Raw genomic sequence first — 27,935 nt, forward strand, 5'->3', positions numbered from 1 at the left:
TAACAGATTCTGCTAAAGATACATAAATTATTTTTTATATTAATTGGTAAAATATGTATCCTCCATAATAGATAGTAGATCTTAATTTATTGCAGATCATATTTATATGTTTATAGATGATGTTTGTAGTTGGTCTATTTAGCTTATTTTCTGCAAATAAATGTTCATATTTAGTATTACATCTTTGATTATGACATTGTAAAATATTTTCATTAATACTACTTCCACATTTTGAGTGAATTATCAGTTTTTTGTTTTATCAATATTCAAACAGATTTCATTTATATATAGCCAACACATTAATCTAGCAAAATCTACTTGTAGGATTTCTTTGCCAGTTTCCACATCAAAATGAGTTATAATTAAAGATGTAACATCTGCATACTGATATATTTTACTTTTTAAACCCATGTTAAAATACAGCTAACATACATAGTAGTGGACCCAAAACAGAACCCTGTGGAACACCATATTCAAGTCATTGGATTAATAATTATATAATTGATACTTGAAACCGTCGGTACTGGTGAAACTCCATAATTAGTACAGGATTGAGGAAAAAACAAGACAACTGTGAAATATACAATTGTCTGTTTTTTTTTAATTCTGTACTAACTATTTCTTCAATTTTTCTTACTGCAACCTTATTACTAAAATAATTCACAAACCAATTATGTAGTTTCCCCTTATACACTTCAAGTATAATTTATATTACAGTATTTCATGATTGAATGTATCAAAAGCTCTACTTAAATTAAGAAATAACACAAGTACCTTTTTTTTTATCTAACTGTAAATTCACATCATTTAAAACATTTTCTAAGAGTGATGTGGTACTTTTATTCTTTATAAATCCATACTGAGATTTGTTTATGTTATATTTTTCAATAAAGGTCTAACATTTTGTTATATAAATACATTTCCATTATTGAAGTCATTTTTTCACCCCTGACTTATAAATGGGTTTTATCACTGATATTTTAAGTCCATCAGGTATTTTCTTTTCTTCACAGATTGAGTTTAATAAGCACGTCATAACTTTTGCCAATACATTAATATATGATTTTATGTACATTGTAATTATTAAAGCAAAAATATGCCTACAGTAGATGTTGCTGTTATTTTATTTTAAATTAATTTCTTCTGTACTGCTCTTCCAGTTATGTTTATAAGACTACTTCTCATCCAAAGTGTTTCACTGTTTTACCATTGTATTCCAATGTCATGTAACCAATGTCTTCCTTTTCTACTATATTTCTCCTTCTAATCTTTACCTTTTATAACCCTCTTCCAAGATTGTTTCTACTTTAATCTTGATCTACAACTGATTCTACCATAATAATCTTTCAGAAATGTTTTCACTGTACTTACATTTTTAATAATGTTTTGCTTATGTTTTAACAAAATTATATGGGGAATTCTTTTTCCAGTAATGTTACTGATGTATTTCTCTTTCAATAATATTTGCATTCTATTTCTCATATAGTACAGTAACTTACTTTAAATGCTTCTAAGTATTCCTCTTTTAGTAATGATTTTACCATATTTCATCAGATGGTAAAAATTCCACTGTAGTCCTTTCTAGTAATGATTTTACCATATTTCATCATTCAGTAACATTTCCACTGTATTCCTTTCTAGTAATGATTTTACCATATTTCATCATTCAGTAACATTTCCACTGTATTCCTATTCTAGTAATGCTTTTACCATATTTCATCATTCAATAACAGTTCCACTGTATTCCTACTCTAGTAATGCTTTTACTGTATTTCATCATTCAATAACAGTTCCACTGTATTCCTATTCTAGTAATGCTTTTACCATATTTCATCATTCAGTAACATTTCCACTGTATTCTTATTCTAGTAATGCTTTTACCATATTTCATCATTCAATAACATTTCCACTGTATTCCTATTCTAGTAATGCTTTTACCATATTTCATCATTCAGTAACATTTCCACTGTATTCTTATTCTAGTAATGCTTTTACCATATTTCATCATTCAATAACATTTCCACTGTATTCCTATTCTAGTAATGCTTTTACCATATTTCATCATTCAATGACATTTCCACTGTATTCCTATTCTAGTAATGCTTTTACTGTATTTCATTATTCAGTAACATTTCCAATGTATTCCTATATTAGTTATGATACAATATTTTCTTTCTTGAATGCATCTAATGTATTTTAATTTTTGGTAATGTTTCTGCAGTATATCAACAAGTAATATTTATAGTGTGCTTTTCCTTCAGTAATGTTTTAAGTCTATTCATCTTTCATTAGTATTATATAAGCTGTATTTCTCTTTCAGTTATATTTCCAAAATAACTGTCTTTCAATATTTTTCTACAGTATTATTATTCACATTTCTATTGTATTTCTCTTTCAACAATGTTTCTATTGTAATCCTTCCTCTGGTGATACTGTTTCAGTATTGTTTCAACTGTATTTCTCTTTCAGTAATATTCAAGCTGTATTTCTATGTCAGCAATGTTCATACTGCTGCTCTCCTTTTTCAGTAAATTTTCTATTGTATTTCAGTATTGTTTCTATAGTATTTCTCTATTAGCAAGGTCTTTACCACAATTTTGTTATAGTAAAGTTGCTAAAGCAATATTCATTAGTATTTCTGCTTTATTCCTTTTTTAATAGATTTTCTACATATATTTCAGTAATATTTATACTGTAGTTTCTTCTTTATTTCTCTTCTAGTAAAATCTGTATTGTATTTCTCTTTTTATACTGTTTCTACTGTATTCCTTTTTCTATCAAGCTTTCTGTATTTCTCTATCTCTAAATTACCAGTGAACTTCTCTTTTGAAAGACTTCTCTAATTTATTTCTAATTTATCTTAAAACAATAATTTTTACATTTACCTTCATTACATGATAGATCTCCACAGCACCATCATGATCAATGTCCATCTGGTCTAATACATCAACTATCTTCTGAAGACGGATGTCGTCTGACACTTTTTGAATTCTTCTAATTGCCAGTACAAGGTCATTAATGTTTATAATATCATCCCTATATTAGTAAAAAAAACAAACAAACCTGTAATGAATATTACTGATATTAACTTGTTTTGAAGGCTCAATTACGTACAAGTTTTGTACATTGTGTTCCCAATTTCATGTAATTTCTTACATAGCAGTGATTTCAAGATTATATATATATTTACTTCAATGTATTATGACTATTTTAGTATTTTTAGCCATTTAAAATATGAATGAACACAGCCATGTAAAATGAACTAGTCTACAGAAAAAAAACTAGTATAAATTAAAAAATGTAAACAACTAGATAATATACGATGATATCCAGTCCCCAACAATAACTGATGCACCAATGTTTTTGCTTAAGACAGACCAGTCACATTATGAAAAGACTGTTTTCATAATCTGGTCTCTGATAATTCTTACAGCTTCAAAACACATCTGAATAGACTATAATTCTCTGCTGCATAATATGGCTCATTTCCATGTATTAATTAATGACACCGGAAGCAAAATGTTGCATTGTCACATGCTGAGGTTGAATCATCACAGGATCACAGTAACCATAACTACGTATCAAATTCCAAATATCTCAGCCAATCAGAGCCAATTATTTTATTCTGCCCAGTACTGCAATGTGTTTCAAAAAATGCTATTATTACTCATTTGAAATAAAGAGGAAACAAGGTTTTCTCTTTTCTTCTGCCATATTCTAAACAGCCAATGCAGATGTTTGATGCTCCCTTCTGGAATATCAAAATGAAAGTTTTTCAAATAAAAGCTATGTTTTAAAATAAACTGCTTCATTATTATCTAGCAATATAACACAATATAACAGATTGCCAAGGAACTGACATCCAGGTGGCAGTAGGATGGCGGACAGGCCAGTCGGAGGAGTGAGCTGCATGTGGCAGATTCATCCAGTCAAAAACTAGGCAGCAGTGGGAATTTTTTGTCTGGTCTGTGGTAGGTGGAGAGTACACATCAACAGAATACCATCGCCCTACTCTCTACTGAGTGGAAGTGGTCACACTCAGGAGGAAGCCTCTATGATCCACCACCCAAGCTTCTAGGAACTGGTAAGTGGCAAGGACTCCTGTACTCCACTAGTAGAATGGGGTATAATTTCACTGGGGAGTCCAGAGAAATGTAACACCAGACGAGTGTGTAATAGGTGACTATGAAACCCTATTTTTAAAAGTACACTAGTCCAGGTTCATTCAACTTGGATCAGAAGGATGGTCAGCTATACCAACACTGCTTTCCTAATGATAGTCCATGAGTTGATAATGAAATGGAGCAGTCTGAAATGGAGCTTATTTATGAAGCAATACACTGTGAGAAAACCTCGAGCGATTTTGTGGAACACCCTTTCTCATCAATGAGCATTACAGACTCTAAAGGCTGCATAATGTGGAGTTAAAGTTAAGTATATCTTGGCTGGCACCATCCACCACTCAGTGGAATCCTGAGATATAAAAATAAGCCTTTGTAAAGGTAAGATATTTAGAAAAAAGAACTTACCCAATCAGAGCTGATAAGGGGTGTGGAGAATGGCAATGAGAGGCAACTGATATCCAGATGATGAAGGTAATGTATGACAAAAATGTGAGGATTGGTCCACTTGCCAGCCTGTATGATCTACTTCAATGGATGATGGAAGTGAAGAGCCAGAGGGAGGAAAAGATGACAAATTTGGTGAGAGGAAACTTGGAATATGCCAACCAATAAGAGTAATAGGAGAGAGATCATGGCTAGAAGAGTAGTTCCATGGGATAAAGAGCCTGGAGTATGAATCATGAAAAATAGCAGTGCAGGCCACATAATAACAAAGAGCCCACATGCAAAAAAGAAGACAAATGTGATTAGACTGAAAATAAAGACGAGCAATGGATCGAAGGGAAATATGGGTGATGGTGCTGTTTCCTTCTTGCACTGCAGGCACCTTAGAGAGGAAAGCATGGTCTGGATAGAGGAGGACATAGGAATTATGATAAAGGATTTGAGAAACATCAAGATCATACATGTCTGACCTTTGACACCTGCATGCAAAAGGAGTAAAAAATGGTACAATGATGAAGAGGCTAAAGGTTCAAAAAGAGATAGGGTAAGGGCAGATAATGCAACATTTTGATTCCAATCTGGAAGGATGGTAGACTGGGGAGGACACAGAAGGCAAAATGATCCAAACAGGATCAAAAGGACAGGAGAGAAGACACAACCAAAATGGTAAAAATAAGATGTATTGGACAATGCAGCCTTATAACCTTCAATAGTAGATATAGACAAACCATTGTCAAAGGGCCAACTGAAAAATTTGGAAAGGGTTAGGGGTTCAGAACAGTAAGTTTGGAAGGGGAGAAGCCATAACACAGAGACAACTGATAAAAATACACCATTTACATTGGTAAACATGTAAGGAAGAAGAACAAACAGAACAAGAACTAAGGAAGAGGAAAAGATATAACTGAAAAAGACACAACAGAGGATAATAAGGTTGGGCTGGCCAGAATGGAGGGCTTAGAAGGACCCGACATGGAATGGTTTGAAGAAGGGAAAGTACCCTGGAGATAAGACGGATAAAAGAGTAGGCATAAAGGTTGGACTAATCCTGACTGAATGCATCCACAGCTAGAACTGAATCATGTGAAATAGGGGACCAATACAAAGGACGTTTGGTATTGAGATGAGTGGCAAAAGTATCCAAAAGGGAAATACCCTGCTGTGAGCTTAACCACTGAAACATCCAAGGAATGAGGTACAACTCTTTCAGGAGAATCTTGTAGGGATGTGAAAGACAATCAGCAGTAAGCCATACGCATTGAGATTGGGCTCAGAAAAGGAAATTAAGTGTTTCAAAATGTAATGAACATGACTAGATGTTTCCTTAATGACCAATATAAGTGACAATGGTTGAGTTGTTGGAATGGACCATGACAAGTCATCTGCAGACTATGGAAGGAAATGGTCCAATGTCTGAGGAACAGCCAGGAGCTCCAACAGATTGATATGAGCAACTGATTTGACCATGGACCATTGACCGGCTATCTCCTAAAAGTCTAAGTATGCACCCTCACCTTGTCAGAGGTGTATCCATAAACAGATGAAAATCCAAATGAGGAGAAGGAAGAGAAATTCCAGCAAAGGTATTGTCTCTGTCGAACCACTAGACAAAGTCAACCTGTAGGAAAAAAAGGAAGTTCAATGGAGGAGTCTAAGGGATCCTGAGTGAGGTTCCATTGATTGTCCATTGCAAATGAGCATGACCCAAAGGGATAAGAGATTCCATGGAAGCCTAAGTCCCCAAAAGAGAGAGAACCTCCAGCACAGTGAGAGGAGGAGAGGATATGGCATGTCCCTGAAACAAAGAAGAGAAGGCTGGGCCCTGCAGAGATGCAAATTGAAAAACATCCAAATGAGATACTAAGTGGGTGTGGGATGGAGTTTCTCCAGGAGGACAAACCCACACATACCAACTCATAAAGGAGGAGATGCAGATGACTGTAGGAGCCTTGTTGAGATGATGCCAAATCTGAAAATAAGTATCCAAGACGTCCCCCTCGGTCAACCAAAGACCTGGAACAAAAGATCACTGTAGGGTGAGAAAAGTATTTCTATGGTCAATTGAGGGAGGCTGAGAAACTGATTGAGACTTCAAATATCTATGATTGGATACCAATCTCCTAATTACTTGGTAACAATGTAAAGACAGAAACAGAATCTTGGAGAAGAATGAGAAACCCATTTGATAGTGTCTATAGCCATTAGGTCCAATACTACCATGGAAATAGGAGACAGTGGAGGAGGATAGGAAAAAATGAAGGGTAAGGCTTTCTGACAGAACACCCAGTATCCAACAGTCAGCTGCAAATGGAGGGCAAAGGTCCACAAACTGATCTAAATGGGCCCTACTGTTCCTGGACTTAAAGGACATTCACTGCCAAGACTAGTAGTACTGAAAGAACAGATGGGAATGGAAGAATATGAAGTGGGTTCAGGGAGAGGAGGGGAAGCAGGAGGACAGGAGACAGAGATATGTAAAGAAGGAGCATGGAAGGGACAAAAACCCAGTAAGGATAAAGAAGAACATTGGCATACAGCCCCAAACATGCAATTCCAGAGAAACAGGCACTCCAGGAAAATTTCTCTGGCAGAAGAAAGGACACAAACAAACATATCCAAAATAAAATGGAGGCAAAATCACATGAGAAAGATGGATACCTTGGTCCAACAAAGTCTAGCAACAGATCAACCAAATATGAAGTGAAAAGGCCAGGGAAGATAAATATATCACTGTAGAGAATATAAGTGAACAAGTATCTTTCAAAAACCCTTCAGGGGAATGGTGGGTTAACATGTAAAGAAGGTGAATGGAGGAAAAATAACATAAAAGGGAAGAGAGTGGAAGACAAAAATGGGAAAAATTAAGCATAAGAAAGTTGAACAAAAGACAGAGGATATGACCTCCAAGCTTGAAGAAAAGGCTCCAGGAGACTTAGAAGTATAAGAAAGATAATACAGCCCGATGTTATGCCAAGGCATATGATGAGATAAAAGAGGAAGGAGCATGAGGCATGCATGCACTAATGTTGGGTAAAACTAATCAATTATGAACTTGTATGTTTGGAGACGATGTAAAGAACATAAAAGTAAGAAGCAAGGAATGAATTACAAAGTGAAGGAGAGAAAGAAACGTACCCGAGGAAAACTGTCCCAAAAGTACAAAAAAGGCTTAGATAGATTCAAGATAACATGGTTATAAGATTAGGCAAAGGTAGGTGGTGGGAACAAACTGGTAAAATCCATTCTGTCATGAATGAGAAACATAGGTAAAGGTATTTCAGGTTCAAAAGAAGGTCCAGGCTACATGAAAGACTCCACCATCCACTGCACAAAAGCTGTCATTTTCTCAACAAACAGAGACAAACCCAAAATCATTCTAGTTGTTAGTCTAGTGTGAACAATGTCTCGTTGCCCTACATCACACAAAGTGAAAGTTAGTGACAGTTTTGAAATAATAACGTGGAAATAAAAAGCTACAAAAACTGCAGGTGCAAAAAATGTTGGAAAACAAAAATCCAACAATACATATCTTTCCACAACAGGTTATGTCTTTGTAAATACTTTCACAAAAAAATGTCTATATCTTAGAAGTTCACAAGCAAAAAAAGAAAAGAAAAACAAAAGACGTCTTTATACACAAGTGCCAAATTGTGAAGTGATGATTGTGCTCTACAGTATAAAGGGAGTCAATTGTGCTAGGAGGGTGCACAGGCCTAATGACAAATGTTAGAAAACAAAACCTGTATGTTAGGTAATACAACGGGAATGGACAATGGGACATATGCCCCAAAAGTACAAATATGAGTAAAAGAAAATCAAACTGAAGATAATGCAAACCAATATTCTGACTGTAAAGTTTAAAATGTGGGAATTTTCTTGCCCATAATGAAGAAAATTAAGAAAAGAGAGAATTATAAAAGAATGATAATGAACGTTTAAAACACTGACTGCACAAGTTACAGTAATTACTAAAAAAACAAGTCTGAATACAAGCAGTGCCAAGGACAGAATGAGCCTTTGTTCACATGCTAGTACTTATGGGGAATTACAGCACAAGGAGGACGTGTTGCCTTCCTACTGGTGGAGAGCTACAGTTTAAAGATGTTGACATCATAGGTTGGCATAATACATGATGACTCATGTAATGGTGGGAGCTTTGTTCAAGGCTTGTGACATGTGTAAGAATTTACACAGCAGTGTATGAAAGAGAACAGCTTTTTGTTATGCAGAGTTATGTAATATTTCTGAAAACAGTATACACTAATAGACTTCAAAGTCTCGTAAATAACCTATGAAAACTAATCTTTCAAAATAAAGGAAACTAACAGAAAATAAGTACAATTATGCACAAAGAAAACTTGTAAAAGTCTGGGATAGTTTGTAAAACACATCAACATATATGTACAAAAATAATACAGTGAAACCCTGATTAACGGCACCACACCATTAACAGCAGACCTTTTCAGTCTCTTTCTTTTTTTATATTATTTGTAACCAAAGTAAATCTTGCTATAATGGGCACTTTAATATTCCTGATTAAGGGCAATTTCTTTAGTCTCATTCTCTAAATGGGCACTTGATAAAGCAGGCAGTTATCTTTATATGCCTGTATGGTATATCACTAAATTCCAAACATCCCAGAAGGATGAGCAATATTCAAACACTTGCAATGTTTAATGGATCACCTCTGAACAATATACTGTAATAAATGATTTCACGGATTTGAAGGGCAATCTTATTACTCTGGGGAATTCTTGTTGTAAACACTGTAGGATGCATAAGCTGATAAATTACACATCATGTTCTCGGAGCAAGGGGCAAGTCAGCTTTTTTCTGAGTGCATGCTTTGTTGCTCTCAAGAGTATCATGTTATGGTGTCACATAAACAGTCTACAAGCAGTGGTTTGTTGCTTTATTTTCATCAGATTTCTACTGCAGTTGTTGACAGTAAAATAAATACAGAAAATAAATGTGAAATGTTTAGCAGTTCAAACTCGTAAGGGAAGTACTTGGATACTTTGTGACCAATAAAAAAAAAAAAGAATACAGCTAATTCACCCCTGAAACCTCCTGTTGACAATGCTCCATGTCATGGCAACATGCAACTCACAAACACCATGTCCTGCATACACCAAATAAAATGGGAGGCTTTAAAATTAAGAAATTTAGTATGGTCAATACAGAATCCAGCTTTGCATGGCTCATTTTTTATATTAAGGGCACCTTGCTATAGAGGACATTTGGATGCAGTCAGAAGGGGTGCCCAGTCAAAAAGGTTTTACTGTACTTTCAAACAAAAATTTTACTAATTCTTGAAATACCAAGTTATTTTAGTACTTAAGATTGGATAATATAAAGATACCTCACACCAATAAATATGTTTGATTTGATGTATAAACTGCTTATTCTTAAATTCAATTTTACTGACCGAAAACATTTCACACACAAAAAGCTGAACACTCAAGGATTAAGGTACACTATACTATTCCATTTATCTTTTTCTTACAGGGCACAGATGATTAATACACACATTAAAAATGCAAAAATGAGTTGAAATATCTAACCTTTCCTGCTGGACATTTTCTCCTTTTTGTGCCATGTCTTCAATATGTTGCTGCAAACTGTTTCTCTCCTTAGCTAGTTCAGCTAACACTAAGTCCATTTTAGTTATCATGTTGTTAACTTTGTTAAACAGATGTTTTGCTGCCTTTGATTCTTGAAGGTTTGTATCACCTCGCTTCAAAATTACTTCATGAAATTCTTCAATATCCTGAAAAAAAATATTTGAACTGTACTATATCAACATTTAATAACTGTATATTCATTAAAATACAAAATGGCATTTTTAATATAGATATTTACTGATAAGTTTAAATAAAACTTGAATTAATTATTTCTAATTTCTACATTATTTTCAGTATTTATAGTGATACAAATGTAAGCATACAATAGAAGTGAATCTAATGTGAATTATAAATTTATGTAACTGTTACCTGCCACACATTGATGTCATGACACAAACATTTATTCAAAATGCTGCTATTGATGATAATATTTTGTGTAGGAATTAATCTGAATGAAAGAGGTACCAAGTAAGTTCATAAATATGAATTATGGCTCTTAATTAAATGCTTTTCAGAACTGTTACTTGCCAAATCTAGATTCACAGAATATACATAAATATGTGTCAAATTATTTTAATTATGTGATCCTCAGGGTTACTGATGCTTGAGTAATCGAATGTGCATAATAAAACATAGTAGTTTTAACCTCACACCTAACTTGCAAAACCTTTATTATGTAAACAATAACACAAAGTAATTCTAAGCATGTGATCTTTAAAGTAACTGAGACAATTATTTAAAGCTCTGGATACAACTGTGGTAACCACAATTCATATTGTATTTTGATGATTGGTCATAAGTGAAAAGGTTGTGAAAAGTTCACATACACATATACATATAATAAAAAAAAGTGGTTACCGGTTATATTAAGTAATCAAATATGAAGTCATATCTTAAAAACTAAAATTTTTTAAGAAACGATTATTTTATACACAATTCTATAAAATGAGATTGTTTCCAGTCTCCAAATTACTAAAATAACAACTTACTGTACAATGTTAAAAAATGGTAAAAAACCCTGATGAGACTGGAAAACAATCTCATACACTCTACACGTTTCAATATATACTTTTGCATCATCCTCAGGAGTGAAAAAATGAAGTCATATCTTTAATTTGCACTTCTTAAGCTACACCACTGTACTGTGACATAACTTTTTTTATCAAGTTTAGACAAACCCACCAGATTGGAAATCCCTCATATAATTTTAGTTTTATAAGGATAATACTTATAGTTATGTTGAATAATAGCCACAGAAATGGTGGGAGGATGTTTTTTTCCATAAAATACTGTATCTCTTTATACATTTTCACAGTTATATGAAATTTTACATAATTATACATCTTTTGACTCTCTTTGAATCATGATTTTGTTAAAACACTGTTACAATAACATCCCATTCTCTCCAAAAATAATGTTTTGTCAAACATTACCTAATAAAATTATGTAAGTGTACAAGGTAACAAGTTAGTTTTTGATATGCACAATAGGTTGCTTACATCAATATCACAGTGTCCCAGGAGTCTCTTGAAAAAGCAATTCTTATGACTGTATAAGTATAGGCATCCTGTTTTCCAATGCAATAATTTTCTTTCTAAGTTTGTTATAAATAATTATAACTATTAAATTTAAAAATTTGGAATTTTTGTTATTAACTGATTTTATTTTCATATTAATCACATTAGTAGAAATAAAGATAAAAGCTTTGAAATTGCTGGATTATAACTTGACTGAGTAAATACCTTAGAGAATATATTGTTATTTTAACTTTGACTTTCTTAGACTACATTGGGACTATATGGCCAAAATTGATTAATCCAAAATACTTATTATTGTGGAACTCTCTTCTTTCAGGTAAAAAATACTGAATATTTGGTTACAGTGTTACATGGTTAAATTCTAAAAAATTAACTAGTATCATACCATTGGTTGTAAGAAAAGAAAATGCTATTACTTTCTTGCACAAATACCTTTTAATATGCATGTACAATATTGCATAGTTTTGTTTGGTCAGATTCACATAAATTTGTTGTATATTAACCCTATCAAGACGACACCATTTGTAAACCCTTTTCTGCGCATTACTGAGTTACATTCAAAAATTAATTAAACCACTTTATTGTCAATGAATTTTAATGAAATTATTATTACCAAGCATGTTATAATTCAAAGTTTTATATTATCTAAGTTATTATTCCTTTATCTAAAAATAAACCTCTAAAACAATAATTTAAATCTGTGCTTTTTCTCTCATGTAAAGTACTTGCAGTTACAAACATCAACTTTAAAAGCTGGTATAGAAGAAACTGTATATGTAATATAGACAGTCTCTCCAAGACGTTTAAAGCATACTTGTCCCCGAGATAACAGTTGTAAAAGTTTTCTCAGTTCAGATAAGCCTACTTGCAAAGTAGAAGCTGCATTGCTAAGTGACCATTTTAAATTGAATGTCATGTTTATAGCTAATAAAAAGAGCCAATTTCACACTGTATTTCCTAAATTAGGAAAGCTAATTGATGTTTGCATTTTAGAGAGGAAGTTGAAAAAAAGCTTATTCCATTGTTGAGAGCAGCATCCCTATTAGTTTGATAGACAGCAAAATGGCATTTAGGTTTTACCTTTATATTTTAGTTAATTATGTATTACTTGTGTTTTAAAATTCATATTTGAAAGGTTTAATGATTATTTTTGTTTTTCTATTCGTTGTTTTGGTGATTATTGTTATAAAAAGATCTGAGGGCAAACATCACGCTGTAGGCTACAGTGGACTCTCTGCCAATCATAATGCTATATCACCTGCAGACACACGTTGGAGTGTGTTGGCATAAATAACAAAAGATAAAGAATTTGAAAGGAAAATATTAAAAATAAAAAATCTGTGAAAAGGTAAATAACGTAATGATTGGCAGAGAGTTTGCTTTAGCCTACAGCATAATGTTTGCCCTAAACTACTTGAGGGCTATCTGCACTAGCTGTCCCTAATTTAGCAGTGTAAGACTAGAGGGAAGGCAGCTAGTCATCATCACTCACCGCCAACTCTTGGGCTACTCTTTTACCAATGAATGGTTGGATTGACCATCACATTATAATGCCTCCATGGTTGAAAGGGCAAGCATATTTGGTGGGATGGGGATTCGAACCCACGACCCGCAGAATGCGAGTCGAGTTCCCTAAACACTGGCATTGCCCGGGCTAATATCCTTGGTCAAGATAAATTTTTATCTGATGAATATAGTTTCTTTTTGATAATTAATAAGTTCTTTTATTTATGCACACTGGTTGAATATGATAAATTTAACAATAATGTTAAAAACATAAGGAATTTGAGACAACAGAATATTTAGCTGTTGCCTACTGTACTCGTTAAATCTAACTAAGCTTAACTGAGGTTTTGCTATAGAACAAAATTTCCATACCTTTCAAACATACATAACACAAAAATGTTTTCAGGAGTGAAAATAATGTTTAAAGAAATTATAAAAAAAAATTCTTTGATCTGTGGTTTGCTACAAAGTCTTCTAAACTTACCATTAGATTCCATCTTTCATGCCTGCAGGAGTTTCATCTAGCAAATTTTCCAAACCACTTTATTTACTCTACATTGATGTAAATAGTTTATAAGATGCTCTCTTCAATGGTATTTAAACTTTGTTTGTAGATATTTTCAAGTCCGTGGTTCACTAGTAATTGTACAGACCACATGCTTTGCCATCATGAAAACGTGGGAACAAAGGTTGTAAAATAAAACCTCAAACATGGAAGGAAAAAATCATGTGAAAAATAAGACATGAATAATTACATTCTCAGGAGAGGGTAATTTCTATGATTTGAGATGCATAAAAAAGTTGTAAAAGTCAATAGGTGTAAAGTTCACAGGCAAGACTTCCCAAGGCTGAGCAGAAATAAAAGACTGAAATTTTTTATTATTTTTCTTTGTGAACAAAAATAAATAAATGTGACAAAATATGAAGACTAAATATTTTTGAGTGAAAAATTGGTGAAACAGAGTTACTTTTATCATTTTTACTTAAATGTTGAAATATATGTAGGTGTGCACTTAACATCTAAAAGGTACTCTGTGGTCCTGAAAGAGTTAAGTACATTTACATAACAGAATATAACTATCTACCTCTTTATAATCTGCCATCTCTTCTTTCAGTTCCTCTAGCTCTTCCTTTTCTAACAAAAGCTTTCTCTTTTCATTTGCTATATTCTCAAGTGCATCTTCTAGGTCTGCAAAGTCATCCTTGGACAATTCTTCAAACTTCAATCTTTCTATAATGGATTGTTTTGCTTGATCCACTATTGTCAAGAATAAGATTATCAAATTATTTCTACATAACCAAATATTTTATAAAGAATTTGCGAAAAATTACAAGAACATTACAGAAATAGAGCAACAGTAGTTTCCTACTGAATTACATTTCTTTGCTCAAAATAAAATTATTCTTAATTTTAGTCAGGCTTATATAGATTCCAAATTTACAGAGTTTTACAGAAATATCCTGGAAGCAACAGAGTTGCAAACATTTATTTCTCAAACTAGGCTGATCATAAAAGGATAAGGTTGCATACATTTTAATTAATAGCTTGTTGGAGTTGATAAACTTACACTACAGAAATGTATCAATGTAAGTCAAATATGAAAGAAAGTACTTAGTTACAATAAACATTTTTACAGCCTAGCACATATGTGAATGCAAATAAGTCACATCTTGTACTGTACAAGTTACAAACCAAGTTTCATGTGAAATAAATATTGCTTTTGGTCAATGAATTCAATTATTACATAATGTCCTTCACAAGGCATTGATGAAATGATAATAAACTTTCTAGAAGTGCTCTCAAGTGCATGAAAAAAGCACACAATAGAAAATTTCTAACAATTTAATCATATATTTGATAACAGAAGAAACAAGATTTACATGTATTAAACAGTAAGAACTCCAGAGGGTATAAAATTTGGTATGCTTAACAACGTATTTAGTTAAAATATTAAGTAAAGAATAAGTCAATTAGTCTACTCTGATAGAGAAAACCTTTAGTCCTGCAAAATCATCCCACAGAGCCTTAAACAGATAAAAGATCAAACATGATTTGATTTCTCAGTATATTAATTCATTTTTAGTTTTATGATGTTAATAAAGACAAAACTTATTAGAAGTTGAAGCTTAAAAAATTTTTTGATAATAAATAAGATTTAAGAAATATTAAACTGAAAACCCTATGATCTATATGTAATAATCGATAAATGTTTTTATATTGAATTTGTTATATTTGTTAAACCACACAAACATTAAAGAACAAAATATAAAGGAACTATATAGTATCAATACAGCTTCCTATCTTCTTATCCTTGAGAGTTTAGTAGTTTAATAAAACACAACATACAGAAGAATTGTATGTAAAAAGAGGTATCCCGTATATTTAAAAGTTAAAATATAAACAGCTAAAATGGGAGTTAAAAAAGTACATAGCATGTACATTTTGCCACACTTAATGTGGAATCATCATCTTTTTTAATTTAATTTTTAGCTGTTTATACTTTTTGAATAAAGACAAATTGCTATAATGTTTTATTTTTCATAACAGAAAGATAATTAACACATTTCATTACATATCAACCATGATATGGTTCATAATAAAGATTGCCCAGAAATTTAACAAAAATTCTAGTAGAACATACAGGCAAAAACCATCTTAAAAAGCAGACTTGTTCTTAAAACAACATTCAAGACCTTCTAATCTCAATGGTTAAGGCTGCTATAATATTGATTACAGCAAATAATTTGATTTTTCAATTGTTAGAAAAAAATCAAAATTCATCTATTTGTTCTTCATCATATTATTATTCATATGTTTCTTGTTTCACAAGCCTACAGAAAAAACGGTTATGAATATTTTATTCAAACTTGGGCAAACCTACTAAAAAACTTGTGCACAGGTCACAGGACTATTTTTATTGTGATTCTTGAAATAAAAGGATTAATTTTCAGTTTTTTCATCATTACTGTCCAAGTTTCTTTTCGAAGCCATTCAAGCACAGAAGCCTACAGTAAAAACAGGTATGTATACTGTGTCAAAATATATGCACAGCTACTAAACAAACTCCTGCAAAGGTTGTAGGGCTATTTTTAAACTGATTCCCGTTTCCACCTTATAAGATTTTTGAAGTTCTTCTTTGCTACAAAATAAGTTCTTCAAAGCCAGTAAAACATTTAAGCCATTTGAGCACTGTTACACTTGACGGAAATGCTCTGTTTTATACTAACCAGAAATGCTTCATTTTATTAGAGAAAACAATATATATATTTATAAAAGTCTTCATCCTTATTATCATTGATTATAGTTTTACAAGCTGCAACAGAAAAAACAGTTACGAATATTTTGCTGAAACATGGACAATAGTAATAGTAGTTTTAAAATTAAGTCAAGTGCTTTAATCATTTTGCCCAGAAGAATTAAAGTCCTTTACTTTCTGCCATTAAAAAAAATCCAGTGCATATTAATTGGAAAATAATTTGTGCAACTTATAGTGCATTAATTGGAAACTGCCACATTTAGGATTCATCATTTCTCCAGATCACTGTTGTACTTTGTCTCTATGTAGTTTTCTGCAACTATTTCAGTGAGTTTTCTAACAGTAGATGATTACCATGGTAGATTTCTTTACTCTTGTGAGTGGTGATTTATTCTACTGATTTTCATACGTTGCTTGTTAAACATGTTTACACAAAACCACCTGGCTCAGTAAATAATGGTTGGGTGGAAAAAAGCAATGCAGCAATAAACTGTTGAAAAACATGTAACATTCAATTAAATACATATGTACATATGTATCTTTAACTTTATTCTCCATAGGTGGACATAAAAAACTTAAGAAACAAGATAATTAAAATTGTTAATTTAAAAATGGGAACTGAGATCATCAAAAAAGTACAAAAACAAGTTGAATCAAAATGCAAAGATTATATTTTCTAGCCTACAACTAGAAACTCTAAAAAAAGTAAACAAACTAGGCTGGAAATAGTGTCTACATTAGTTTCTCAAGCTACAAATCCCTATTCTGACTCCATGTCTAGAGTACTTATCAATTTTAGTGAAGTCATATTAGGGAATTAGACCCAGGTAAATACCTTATTTCTTGTTTTTCATGTGTATTCTTTATTTATTATTATAAAAGTAACTAAAAGGTAAAAATGAGAAACATTTTAGGCTAGATAAGGTCAGATTAGGTAGAATAGTAAAACAATATTACATTTTTTCACCAGGTATACCATCGAGAAACTCGTCAGTAGCTTGTGTGTTATGTAATTCAAAAGGGTAACATAAACTGCAAGTTTGCCAAGTGATTTACAAATTTTATGATGGGAATATCAGTTAGACACTGTTCAAAGTGCAATAAAACAACAAAATGTAAACATAAACAGATGTATACTGTCATGAGTTTAAAGCTATACAGGATAAACAAATGTAGTTTCATGTTACAATCTGAAGCATTCTAGAAGTAAAAAGAGGGTGATTTCGATTTTTTTGGTGCTTATGGGGTCGGTAAAATTCACCAACCTAATATAGAGTTAGGGTAGAAAAATAACAGATAAAATAAATTCTTATTGAAAAAAAAGTTTGAACTTTATTTAGGAGGTTTTAAGGATTATGCTAATGAAATCCGAGATTTTTCAGATGAAGAAAAGTATTTTTAATCTTAACATGAAAATCACTTTCACTCAAAGCAGTAATTACTTTGACTCCATATGTTCATGGAGAAAGTTTTATTAAAAAATACTTCATTAAAAATTCAGATTTTTTTGTCTACAAATGACTCTTAATAATTACTGAAAGCTTGCAAAATTTTGTAAAGATCTACAAAACATATTAGAAGTTATACTACGGAAACTATAAAGCTAAATTTGGGGTCACAAACTTGGTTGATTCAACAGAGCCCATAGCATGAGAGCAAAGTCTTTCTGATGACTGTCTTAATAAAGTTAATAAAGTGAAAAAAATCTACCACAATTCAAGTTCCAATCATTGGAGATGTAAATATGAAATTTTCACTAACAACAAAATAAAAAAAATACACTGGATTGAGCAACCCCACTAGGTTTACTTGGAATCCTTAAAGACTGCAGTACTTATCATCAAGTAACAAACTTTTTTTTTTTACAAAAGAGTAATCAAGTCTCTCTCTGTAGCAAGGTTAAATACCCATTATTGTTTTTTTTTATTAGGGTAGTTAATGGTGTAATTAGTTATATATAAATCCTTCCAAAAACTAGCTGACCTGAAGACAAAAGATGGAAAACTTACAAAACACCGTCCTTTCTATCTGAGCTCTTTTGTAGATTAATTCTCCAAGATTTTCTCTACAAGTGCCCCTCTGAACATTAACATTTTCCTTACCTGAAAATCTATTTTCAATAGATACACACCTCTTGACACAGAATAACTTCTTTCCTCTAAAGTTCGCAACTTCTGCCAAAGAGGTTTGCAAGTAATCAGCCTTGTGAAAACTAACACCTAATCTCACATGAAACTATGTGAATTTGTACCACTGCATTATGATGTCATCTTGCAGCAGAACTCTCTACTAATAAGAGTGTGATACACTTGCATGTGCAATGACTCCTCCAAATTTGCGCTTATGAAATGAGTCTCTGCACAGAGGTTGCCATACAATAATAATAAAGCCCTGCGGGCACCAGCTGACATATCGGCATAAATAATAAAAGACAAATAACTAGAAAGGAAAATACAAATAAACTATAAATGAAAAGATATAAGCATGAAATTAGGCATATAAAAAAACAAGTTTCAAAAGACTTCAAGAAAGAGCTAAATAGTATGTTCATATTTCCATTTCTTAATTTTAAGCATTTCATTGCAGTGTAAGCTAATGATAATAGGCAGTTAGTGATAAAGTAGAGAAAATGGAAAATAAAATATAAACATTTACCTTAAAAAACTTTTGATATTCATTTAGGAGGTTCTAGAGATTATGCAAATGAAATGTGAAAACTGTAAAATAATAAATAGTATTTTTATACTCCATATAAAAATCACCTTGCAGGTGAAATATTCAGTCTGAATGCAAATAACTACATTATATAAATAATTTTTGTATTAGAAATAGTAAAAAAATAAAAATTAAATATTTTATTTTTTCTTAAACTACAAACTTTTAGGAGTGTTCTCATCAAATTTTTAACAGTTTCATCTACTAGTTTTATTTTTGAAACAATATATGATGAAAGCGACATTACCTACTAGTAAAGTTAGAACCTGGGAACACAGAGTTAATGTAGCAAAATATTATGTAAATTTATGATTACATTAGATGTACTCTTGTGATCTCAGAGTGAATAAATACCCTGCCATAAGCTTCATAAGCAGCATTAGTGAATTACTGTCGTTTGTCACTCAATATTGTTATTAATATAAAAAAGTGATTTTGGAATATTGAGTTGTTGTTGTTTTTTGGAATTAGTTTTCTTCTGCTGCTGGTTCTTTTTCATGATTCCAGTATTTGAAATAATTAATATGGATATTTATGTTTTATTGTTCATTAACAGTAGTATCAAGTCCTGGCCAGGCACATGTGTTTTTGGTAATAGCTAAATTTTATTCCAGCTGTTGTTACAGTTTAATAAATTGTTTTTTGTTGAACCCTGGTTGTAGCAGCATGTTATTTTAGACTGTTATATTGGTGCCCAAACAAGGACTATTTCATAGGAGTTGAGTTATGACTTTGGATTGTTTGTTTTTCAATTTCCCGTCGAGTCACTAATTCAACAATAAATAAGTTCAGTTAAATATAAGTTAATTTGTGTTGGAAAATAACTGTGTTACTATGGAAGTTCACAAATCTGATGTGGCAAGTTTGAAGCAGTCTGTATTGACAGAACAGGTGGAAATGCTAACATAAATGTTGACTTATCTACTAGCAAGAAAAACAAAGTCTCCCTCCCCACAATCTTTGAGAGTTCATTCTACCATTAGCCCTGTGGAAAGTTCATCGATTTAAGCTACTGCAATCAACCCACCATCCCTGCCTGTTGAGACTTTCGATGGTAAGTCAGATATTAATAACTTAAGAGTTTCTTAAAAGTTTGGAAAGGCATATTTGTATGTATCAAGTACCTGAGAATAAATGGGTGGAAACTGCATCTTCTTGTTTGATGGGAAGGCCACTAGAATGGTGGACAGCTTTTGGATTAGAAATGGCCTTTGAACACTGTGGATAATTTAAAGAAACCTTGACTAATATTTACCCTGCAGTGTTAGATAATATCAAATTGGCTAAGGAACTCTTTAGTAGAAAGTACCATGCTAATGCAGGGGAGTCAGTTGAGACGTTTATTTGGAAAACTTTTAAAACATATGAATTATGGAACCCTGAAGCTACAGAAAAAGAAACTGTGAAGTGAATAATATCACAATTGCATGTTTCTTTACAATAAAATTTAAAATGCCACAGACTTGTGTGATGCTATAATAATAATAAAATTGGGCACTTTAAGCAATGTCACAACAAAATAAAATCTGTAAACAGGGAACAAAGAAATGAATGACAGCTGTTGGGAAACAAGAGCAAGGATCAAAGAAGGTGGTTTTTGAATACCGTGAAAGTTGAACCTTTCATTAACTATTTAACAACAACTAAAATGGATCTACTACACCTAATGGCAAAAATTAATAGTGTGAAAGTAGTAAGTCATATTGATATTGGGTTGTATTATTAAGTAATAAATGATAATATATGGCAACAAATCAGGAGAAATTATCCAACACTTTGATCAAAAACTTGGAGTAAATGTAACATGTGTCTTGCAGATGGAATGACTAACTGTCAACTCCTAAAATATTTTGAAGCAAAACTATTGGTCCCAAATACCATCATGGACCAATGCTTTGTTGTTGTTAAAGAATGGGGAGACAGAAAAGGGCTAGGGCGAGGCTGGTACAAACGGGAAACCACAGAAGGGAAGATTGGTGACAGACAGTTTCAGTCTGTGATTCAAGGGTATCAAGGACACCACCAAAAGCCTCCAGATGAAGGAAAGGGGCAAAATAAAGGTCTTGGAGGAAGGGAGACAGACTTAAGAAAGTACAGTATCCCTTCCCAAAATGTCCCAACAACAAAGGGACCAAGTGAGAAGAGAAATGGCAGATCAGATGGAACAGGCCATTGTAGAGAAAAGGAGTGTTCTAGATTTCCCAGAAAAGATATCAGGGGAACAGTGAAGGTCTTCTGTCATAAGGTAAATGGAGGAGAGGTAACTAAGAAGGGTAGTGTGAAAGGATCAAAGGCAAGAAAGTTGTGCAGTAGGTAAGGAAACAGCCAATTATGAAAAGAATGACTCCAGGAACTGGGTGTCAAGGAATGAGAAGTTTAAGTAACCATATGAAAGAACATAAGTATCAGTAAGGAGGGGGAAAAGGCATAGCATTGCAGGAACAAAGCTGATCTAGAAAGGAATTGGCATATACAATTGTATCTGAAGGAGAGACGAAAAACAGAGAAATCATAAGAAGAAGGGTTATGTAATAGAGAATGTGAAGGGTCATAGGATATGAGAGTAACAGAAAGAAATGTACATATCTGAGTCAAAAATCTAAGGAAGACTTAGAATGTTCATCAGATGTTTCCAAATAAAACCCCTGAAGCAAAAAAAAGCAATCAAATTCATCCTCCTCAACTTCAGTCTCAAAAGTAGGGGAAAGGAAGTGAGTGGAAGGGGCAAAAGCAAAGGGGCATGGCTGTTATTACAATGGACCCCACCACACAATGGACAATGGTTCTCACGTCTTCCATAGATAAAAAACTTTCAACCAAATTGTTTGTAATTTGTTCAATGTGAGTAAGTTCTTCACTCACATCAGCAAAAAAAAGAATTTAAACTACACTATCAATTAATATTGAGTATAATTAAACTCAACCAAGTAAAATTTGAAAATTAAAAAGTCACAAATCTTACCAAACTCAAAATATGTCAGTGCATTGCCAAAGAAAATAATGGGGACTCACAAATGCAAGTGTAGAGGAATTCATTGCTCATTGAGGTGTGTTTGGCACTCCTGTCGGTGGAAGGTTCTGTTTCATGATGACATCATTATGTAGTGGCTCAAATTCACGTGGTTTCATCTAAAATTAGCTAGTGGCTTGCAAATCTCTTTGGCAGAATGCAAGAACTCAAGAGGAAAGAAGCTATTCTATGTGCATAGTTAAGTATTAATTTCAGAATAGACAACTGCTGCCCATTTCACCTTGTTTGTTTATCACATGAATATTTTGTCTAAATCACCCATAAAATAATACTTACATTCTTCTTCTCTTGTATCAAATACTGGACTAGTATCTTGAATAACATCTACCAAGCTAGGTTTTTCTTGACCACTAAGAACTGGTGCAGCTTCCTCAGGTATACCTTGAACACCTTGGGCATCGAAAGCCACTGGTTCATCCATTTCCATATGTTTCTTAGATGGAAGAGCTGTTATACGTGCTTTTGCTTCATGCTCTTTCTACAGAGATTACAAGCTAGTATTTAATTAATTCAATTTAAAATTCTAATAACAGCATAAATTACACGTTTTAAACTATTTTTGTTTCAACCTTCAACAATAAAATGCACACTCTTTTAAACTTTACTCTACAAGTAAAAAAAATTCATAACTCAAAAATCACAATTCTAAAATTGTATAACTATAGCCATACCCACAACTTCATATCCTAAATTACAAAACTAATGAGATATTTATACAGAACTAATATCTAATACCTCTATCTCTTTATAAAGAGAAAAAAAAGGCTTCAAAATTAACATAAAACTAAAATTCCACATATCAAATAATAATATACAGTGTGTGCATATAACATGATTCAAAGAAAAAGAATAAATATGATAATCTAAGACCATCCAAAATGTTATCCATAAACTGTTAACATTTATTTTCTGTCCATACAACCTACTTGAACAAACCTACCTCTTCTTCTTCCTTTTTCATTTCTTCAATTTCTTTCTTTATGGCTACTTCTTCCTTTTCGATGACTTCAATCTTGGTTTTGTTGTCAACTTTTCCCTCTTTCTCTCCAATCTTGAATTTAGCTTTAGTAGCCTAAAATAGTGAATATGATAATAAGGTACATAATTCTAGCCCTCCCCTCCAGTCTTGAAATTAGTTTTGATAGCTTGGAGTAGAGAATATTACAGAACTAAGTTTACTTGCCAATTATGAGAACTGGATTTTTTTGTAACTGGTAAAAAAAAATTATTATACCACTTGGCTTAAAATATTGTTAGATGCATGCCACATCTGCCTAAACAGCAACAATTATAAAGCAGAATGTACTTAAATGGTAAAATATATAGAACAATCTGTCAAGAGTTTTATTCTTATGTAGAAGAAACTACTTTAAAACTGCTCAGGTGTAGTTAAATTAGCCTAAACCTAGTACAATCATTTAAACTTAAATTTGTATAGGACACTCCCAAAAAGGCTGTAATGCAAAAATTTGAGCAAATATAGCAATTTTACCTAAAGTCTTATGGTCATTTTCATACTGTTTATAATGTCACTGTTATTTCTGTAAGCACAACATAAATATATGTTATTCAAGTTTAGTTGTCCATTCCACTATGTTAGAAGCTCCTTTTTTTCTTCTTCTATTGAATTATTTGGATTCCTTTCAATTATGTCTGCACTTAGAATGGAAAGCTCAACTCTCAAAGCAACTCTAGAAACTTGTTGACTTATAAATTCCTTAGCATTATGTTAAAGATGAAGTGATGCTACCTGACTTTCATATAGCTTTCCTACTATGTAAGTTGTGACCAAACAAACAAGAAGAAATAAACAATGAATGGGGTTATGCCAAACTACTGTCTTTAATCATACCAATGGTTTCAGTTTGCCTATCTTGTCTCATGTCTTAACCCCAGTACTTGGACAAGATTAAAGTAAATACTTCAACAGCTGGAAAATCTTGCAATCAAACACGCTTCTTTAGTTACGGAGAAAAGTTATTACCTTAGAGTTCTTCATAATGTTACTTCATCTTCTTGAAGAAAGGGACTACCTTAGTATTGGCTTGTCACTTTTATGCTTTGTGATTGTATGCAATATTGGTTGCAAAAGGTTCAATATTCCACTCTCTTGTATTATAATACATTAAACTTCCACACAGATATTAAGGATTTGCTAATGGCATTTCTCTTGCATTTTGTTGAATGAATCTTCATTCATTGGCATTGTTGGCATAAGTTTGTTTGACAGCTAATGCATTATTGAAGTTATTCAATCTTTCCAGAAAACACGACATAACAGTCTGGATTCTCAAACATCTTTCACTGAAATATGTAACTGATCAGTAAATATATTCACAGACTGAATAAAAACATTTCTGTTTTGAAAGAAATTTCCATATTCTTGTATGGAAACTTACACTTATTATAATGTAAGCAAGAGAACATACAATCTGAGCATGGTCACCTTAACCATTTCTGCACCAGCATTCTTTACTGTGCATGTACAAGGTTCTTAGTGACTTACATTCAAACTTTAATTAAACTACTTTTTGTTTATACTATAATAATTAGTATAGCATAAAATTGTAGCTAATAAATCCATATTTTAATAGCATATAAGTTTTAAGCTCTTAATCATATAATGCAATATTTAAAAAAATCCAGAATTTCTCCTAGTGTGAGAAATGCTATTTTTTCTCTAGGTATCTCCTCTTTTCTAATTCATTCACCAGCCCTCCAATAAGTATAAAATTCAATGTAAATTACTCACTATAAAATCGTCACTATTCAGACAAACCATAATTTTTATAACCTTGAATTTTGTTTGGTTACAGATCCGTCAAATAGAAAATTAGACCCTTCTTGCTGCACCCACCTATTTGTTAATAGTTCTCTCTTAGATTTAATAATATATTATTTATAGCCAAAAGAAAGCCAAGGTTTTCATCTATCAAATGACGTATTATATTACATTGTTTCCTGAACAAAGAATTGTCAATTTCTCTTTTAGTACAAGCTTCGTTTCCACAGGAAACACGTTGAATAGCTTGGATGAATTTGTAACGGCTCTTGTCACATAGTTATAAAGTTAGAAAAACTGTTATAGTTATGAGACATTGTTTGCTTTTTGCATGTTATTAATCTATGTTATTTGGTGAATTATTTAATTCAATAAAAATTATTTAGCACATTACTACCATTAGTATAGAAAAAATTAAGAGTTTAGTGTCACAGACAGTCAACAACAAAAAGAAGACCAGGGTAGTACTTTATTTCGTTTTTCATGTGTATTATTATAAAAGTAACTAGAATGTAAAAATAGGAATCTCTTTAGGTTAGTTAAAGTTAAATTAAGTGAAATAAATAATGTTAATAATATAATAAAAATGTTTCATGAGGTATGCACGCGAGCAGCTTGCAGTAGCTCGTGGGTAATGTAATTCAGTTGCATAACATGAGCTCTAGATTTTCCAAGTGATTTACAACTTCTAATGGCATGTAGTTAGACACAGTTCAAAGGGCAATCAAACAGTAAAATTTAAATATAAATAGATGCATACTGTTACAAGTTTAAAGTTACTTAGGAAAAACAAATGCAGTTTCATGATACAATATGAAGTCATTCTAGAAAGAAAAAAGGGTTTTATTTCAATTTTTTTTGGTGGTTACTAGGTCATTCAAAATGACCAACATTGTATAGGTTTAGGGTAGAGAAAATAATAGATAAGGTATAAAGTTCTACTGAAAACAAATGTTTGAATTGTATTTAGAAGGTTTCAGAGATTATGCAAATGAAATTTGAGATTTTTGAGATGAAGTATTTTTAATCTTAACAAGAAAATCACTTTGCACTTGAACTACTAAAAACAAATACTTTTTTTAGTTTATTAAAAATACATCACTAATAATGTGATTTTTTGTATGTGAAAGATTTACAATGTTTACTGAAAATCTACCACATTTTGTGAAGATATTCATATTATATTAAAACTTAGTATCAAAATTATAATGACTTTAAATGAGTACAAAGTGATCCCATGGTTGGTCAATTTGACCAAGCCCATGTTGAGAGAGTTAAACCCATGTGAATGTAAACATGTTAACTTCAAATTTGATGTGGTCAACTTGAACCCATATTAAAGTAAGCCAGATATCATGTAGTATCAGTGTAAGAAACTTAAACCCATATTAATGTATGTAAGGAAACATGCAAAATGTTAATGTAAGCATGGTAACTTGTAAGCTGATGATGGACACTTAAACCCATGTTAATGTAAGGAGGGAACTAGTAAGCTGATGATGGACACTTAAACCCATGTTAATGTAAGGAGGGAACTAGTAACCTGATGAAGGAAACTTAAGTCTATGTTCATGTAAGCAATAGAAAAACCCATGTTAACTCTTTCAATACGGGTTCAGCCAATGTGACGACCTCGTAACCATTTTGTTATAGTTTTCATGCTATAACTTTTAAATTAGTAAGCGAATGTTAAAAAAATTTTGGAGATCATCAGTAAATGTTACAATGCTTTCATATGCAAAATATAAATTTTTTTTTATTAAGTTGTAAAGTTTGTAAAACAATGTTTTTCTAATGCCTTTTTTTCTTTTCACATCTTGCCTATCTATCATGCAACATAATTTTTATTTTAAGATAAAAATACTTTTATGCATCAGAAAATTTTCATACGCGAAATCTTTTTAATATCGGATAGTCATCAAACATTTCTTAAGAAAAAACTTAATATTTTATCTGTTATTTTCAGTAATTAATCTCTTTATGGGTTTGGCAGATTTGAACGATCTTGCAACCACCATAAAAATTAGGAAATAAACAAATTATGCCTCTTTCATTCTAGAATGAACACAGATTATAACATGAAAATATAAATGTTTAGACTAATAAATAGCTTAAATCTCATAACACTATATATTTTATATATTTATTATTTTTATTATATTGACCTTTCAGCCGTGCCTGGCTAACAATAAAGAAGTTACAATAACACGGCTTACATGCACTCATGTTACCTTACCAAATAACATAAAACTGACCTTTTGTCTGTGCAAAGTAACTTATCTTGGCTGTATTTTAGTAGACTAGTATTTTGTAAAATACAGTAACATTTCAATTATAATACATTATATATGTATACAGATTATTGCTATTTTAAAATAAGTTCTTAAACTTATTTTTCTTAAAACATAGAACAGTAATTAAAGAAGTAAAAAGAAGGAAAAAAAAGAAAGAATACACATGAAAAACAAGAAATATAATATTTACCTGGATCTTCTTATTTTTTGCTGTTGACTGTTGATGAAACTTAAATCTAATTTTTTATATTACCGGTACAACAGAAATAAAAATTTTTTTATTGAATTATATAATGTATCTAACAATACAGAATAATAACATGCAAAAAGCAAACAATGTCAAATAACTATCATAAATTCTATGGCTTTTTAACTTATTTAATTTTTTTTTTAGGTGATTATGAGGTCAGTGAAATTGAAAACTTCATATAGTTAGGGCAAAGAAATAAAACCCTTCCTTATTAGCAAATGTTTAGAATAAAATTCATTTGGTAATAATTACTTATAAATAGATGTATACTGTTACAAACTTAGAGCTACTTAGGATAAACAAATGTAGTTACATGTTACAATTTGAAGTCATTCTATAAAGAGAAAAAAATGGGTAATTTAGGTTTATT

The 27,935-nt window shown here is 31.8% G+C and overlaps 1 protein-coding gene across 3 annotated transcripts in view; it reads right to left on the minus strand.

Moving 5' to 3' along the window:
• The window catches only part of LOC106458748 (mitochondrial proton/calcium exchanger protein-like), a 59,900-nt gene that overhangs the window by 9,557 nt on the left and 22,408 nt on the right, over positions 1-27,935 (minus strand). For all 3 annotated transcript variants that reach the window (XR_002610421.1, XM_022385052.1, XM_013918287.2), the window contains exons 6-10: positions 23,180-23,311; positions 22,516-22,717; positions 14,322-14,494; positions 10,133-10,338; positions 2,886-3,036 (exon numbers count right to left, since the gene is read on the minus strand). Coding sequence is in view for 2 of the 3 variants with exons in the window: in XM_022385052.1 (XP_022240760.1) it covers positions 2,886-3,036; positions 10,133-10,338; positions 14,322-14,494; positions 22,516-22,717; positions 23,180-23,311 (864 nt within the window). In the remaining variant the exon portion in view is untranslated. The remainder of the gene's footprint in view (positions 1-2,885; positions 3,037-10,132; positions 10,339-14,321; positions 14,495-22,515; positions 22,718-23,179; positions 23,312-27,935) is intronic.

The sequence above is a fragment of the Limulus polyphemus genome, unplaced genomic scaffold (assembly GCF_000517525.1).
Source record: "Limulus polyphemus unplaced genomic scaffold, Limulus_polyphemus-2.1.2 Scaffold508, whole genome shotgun sequence".
In the NCBI taxonomy this organism is placed as follows: domain Eukaryota; kingdom Metazoa; phylum Arthropoda; class Merostomata; order Xiphosura; family Limulidae; genus Limulus; species Limulus polyphemus.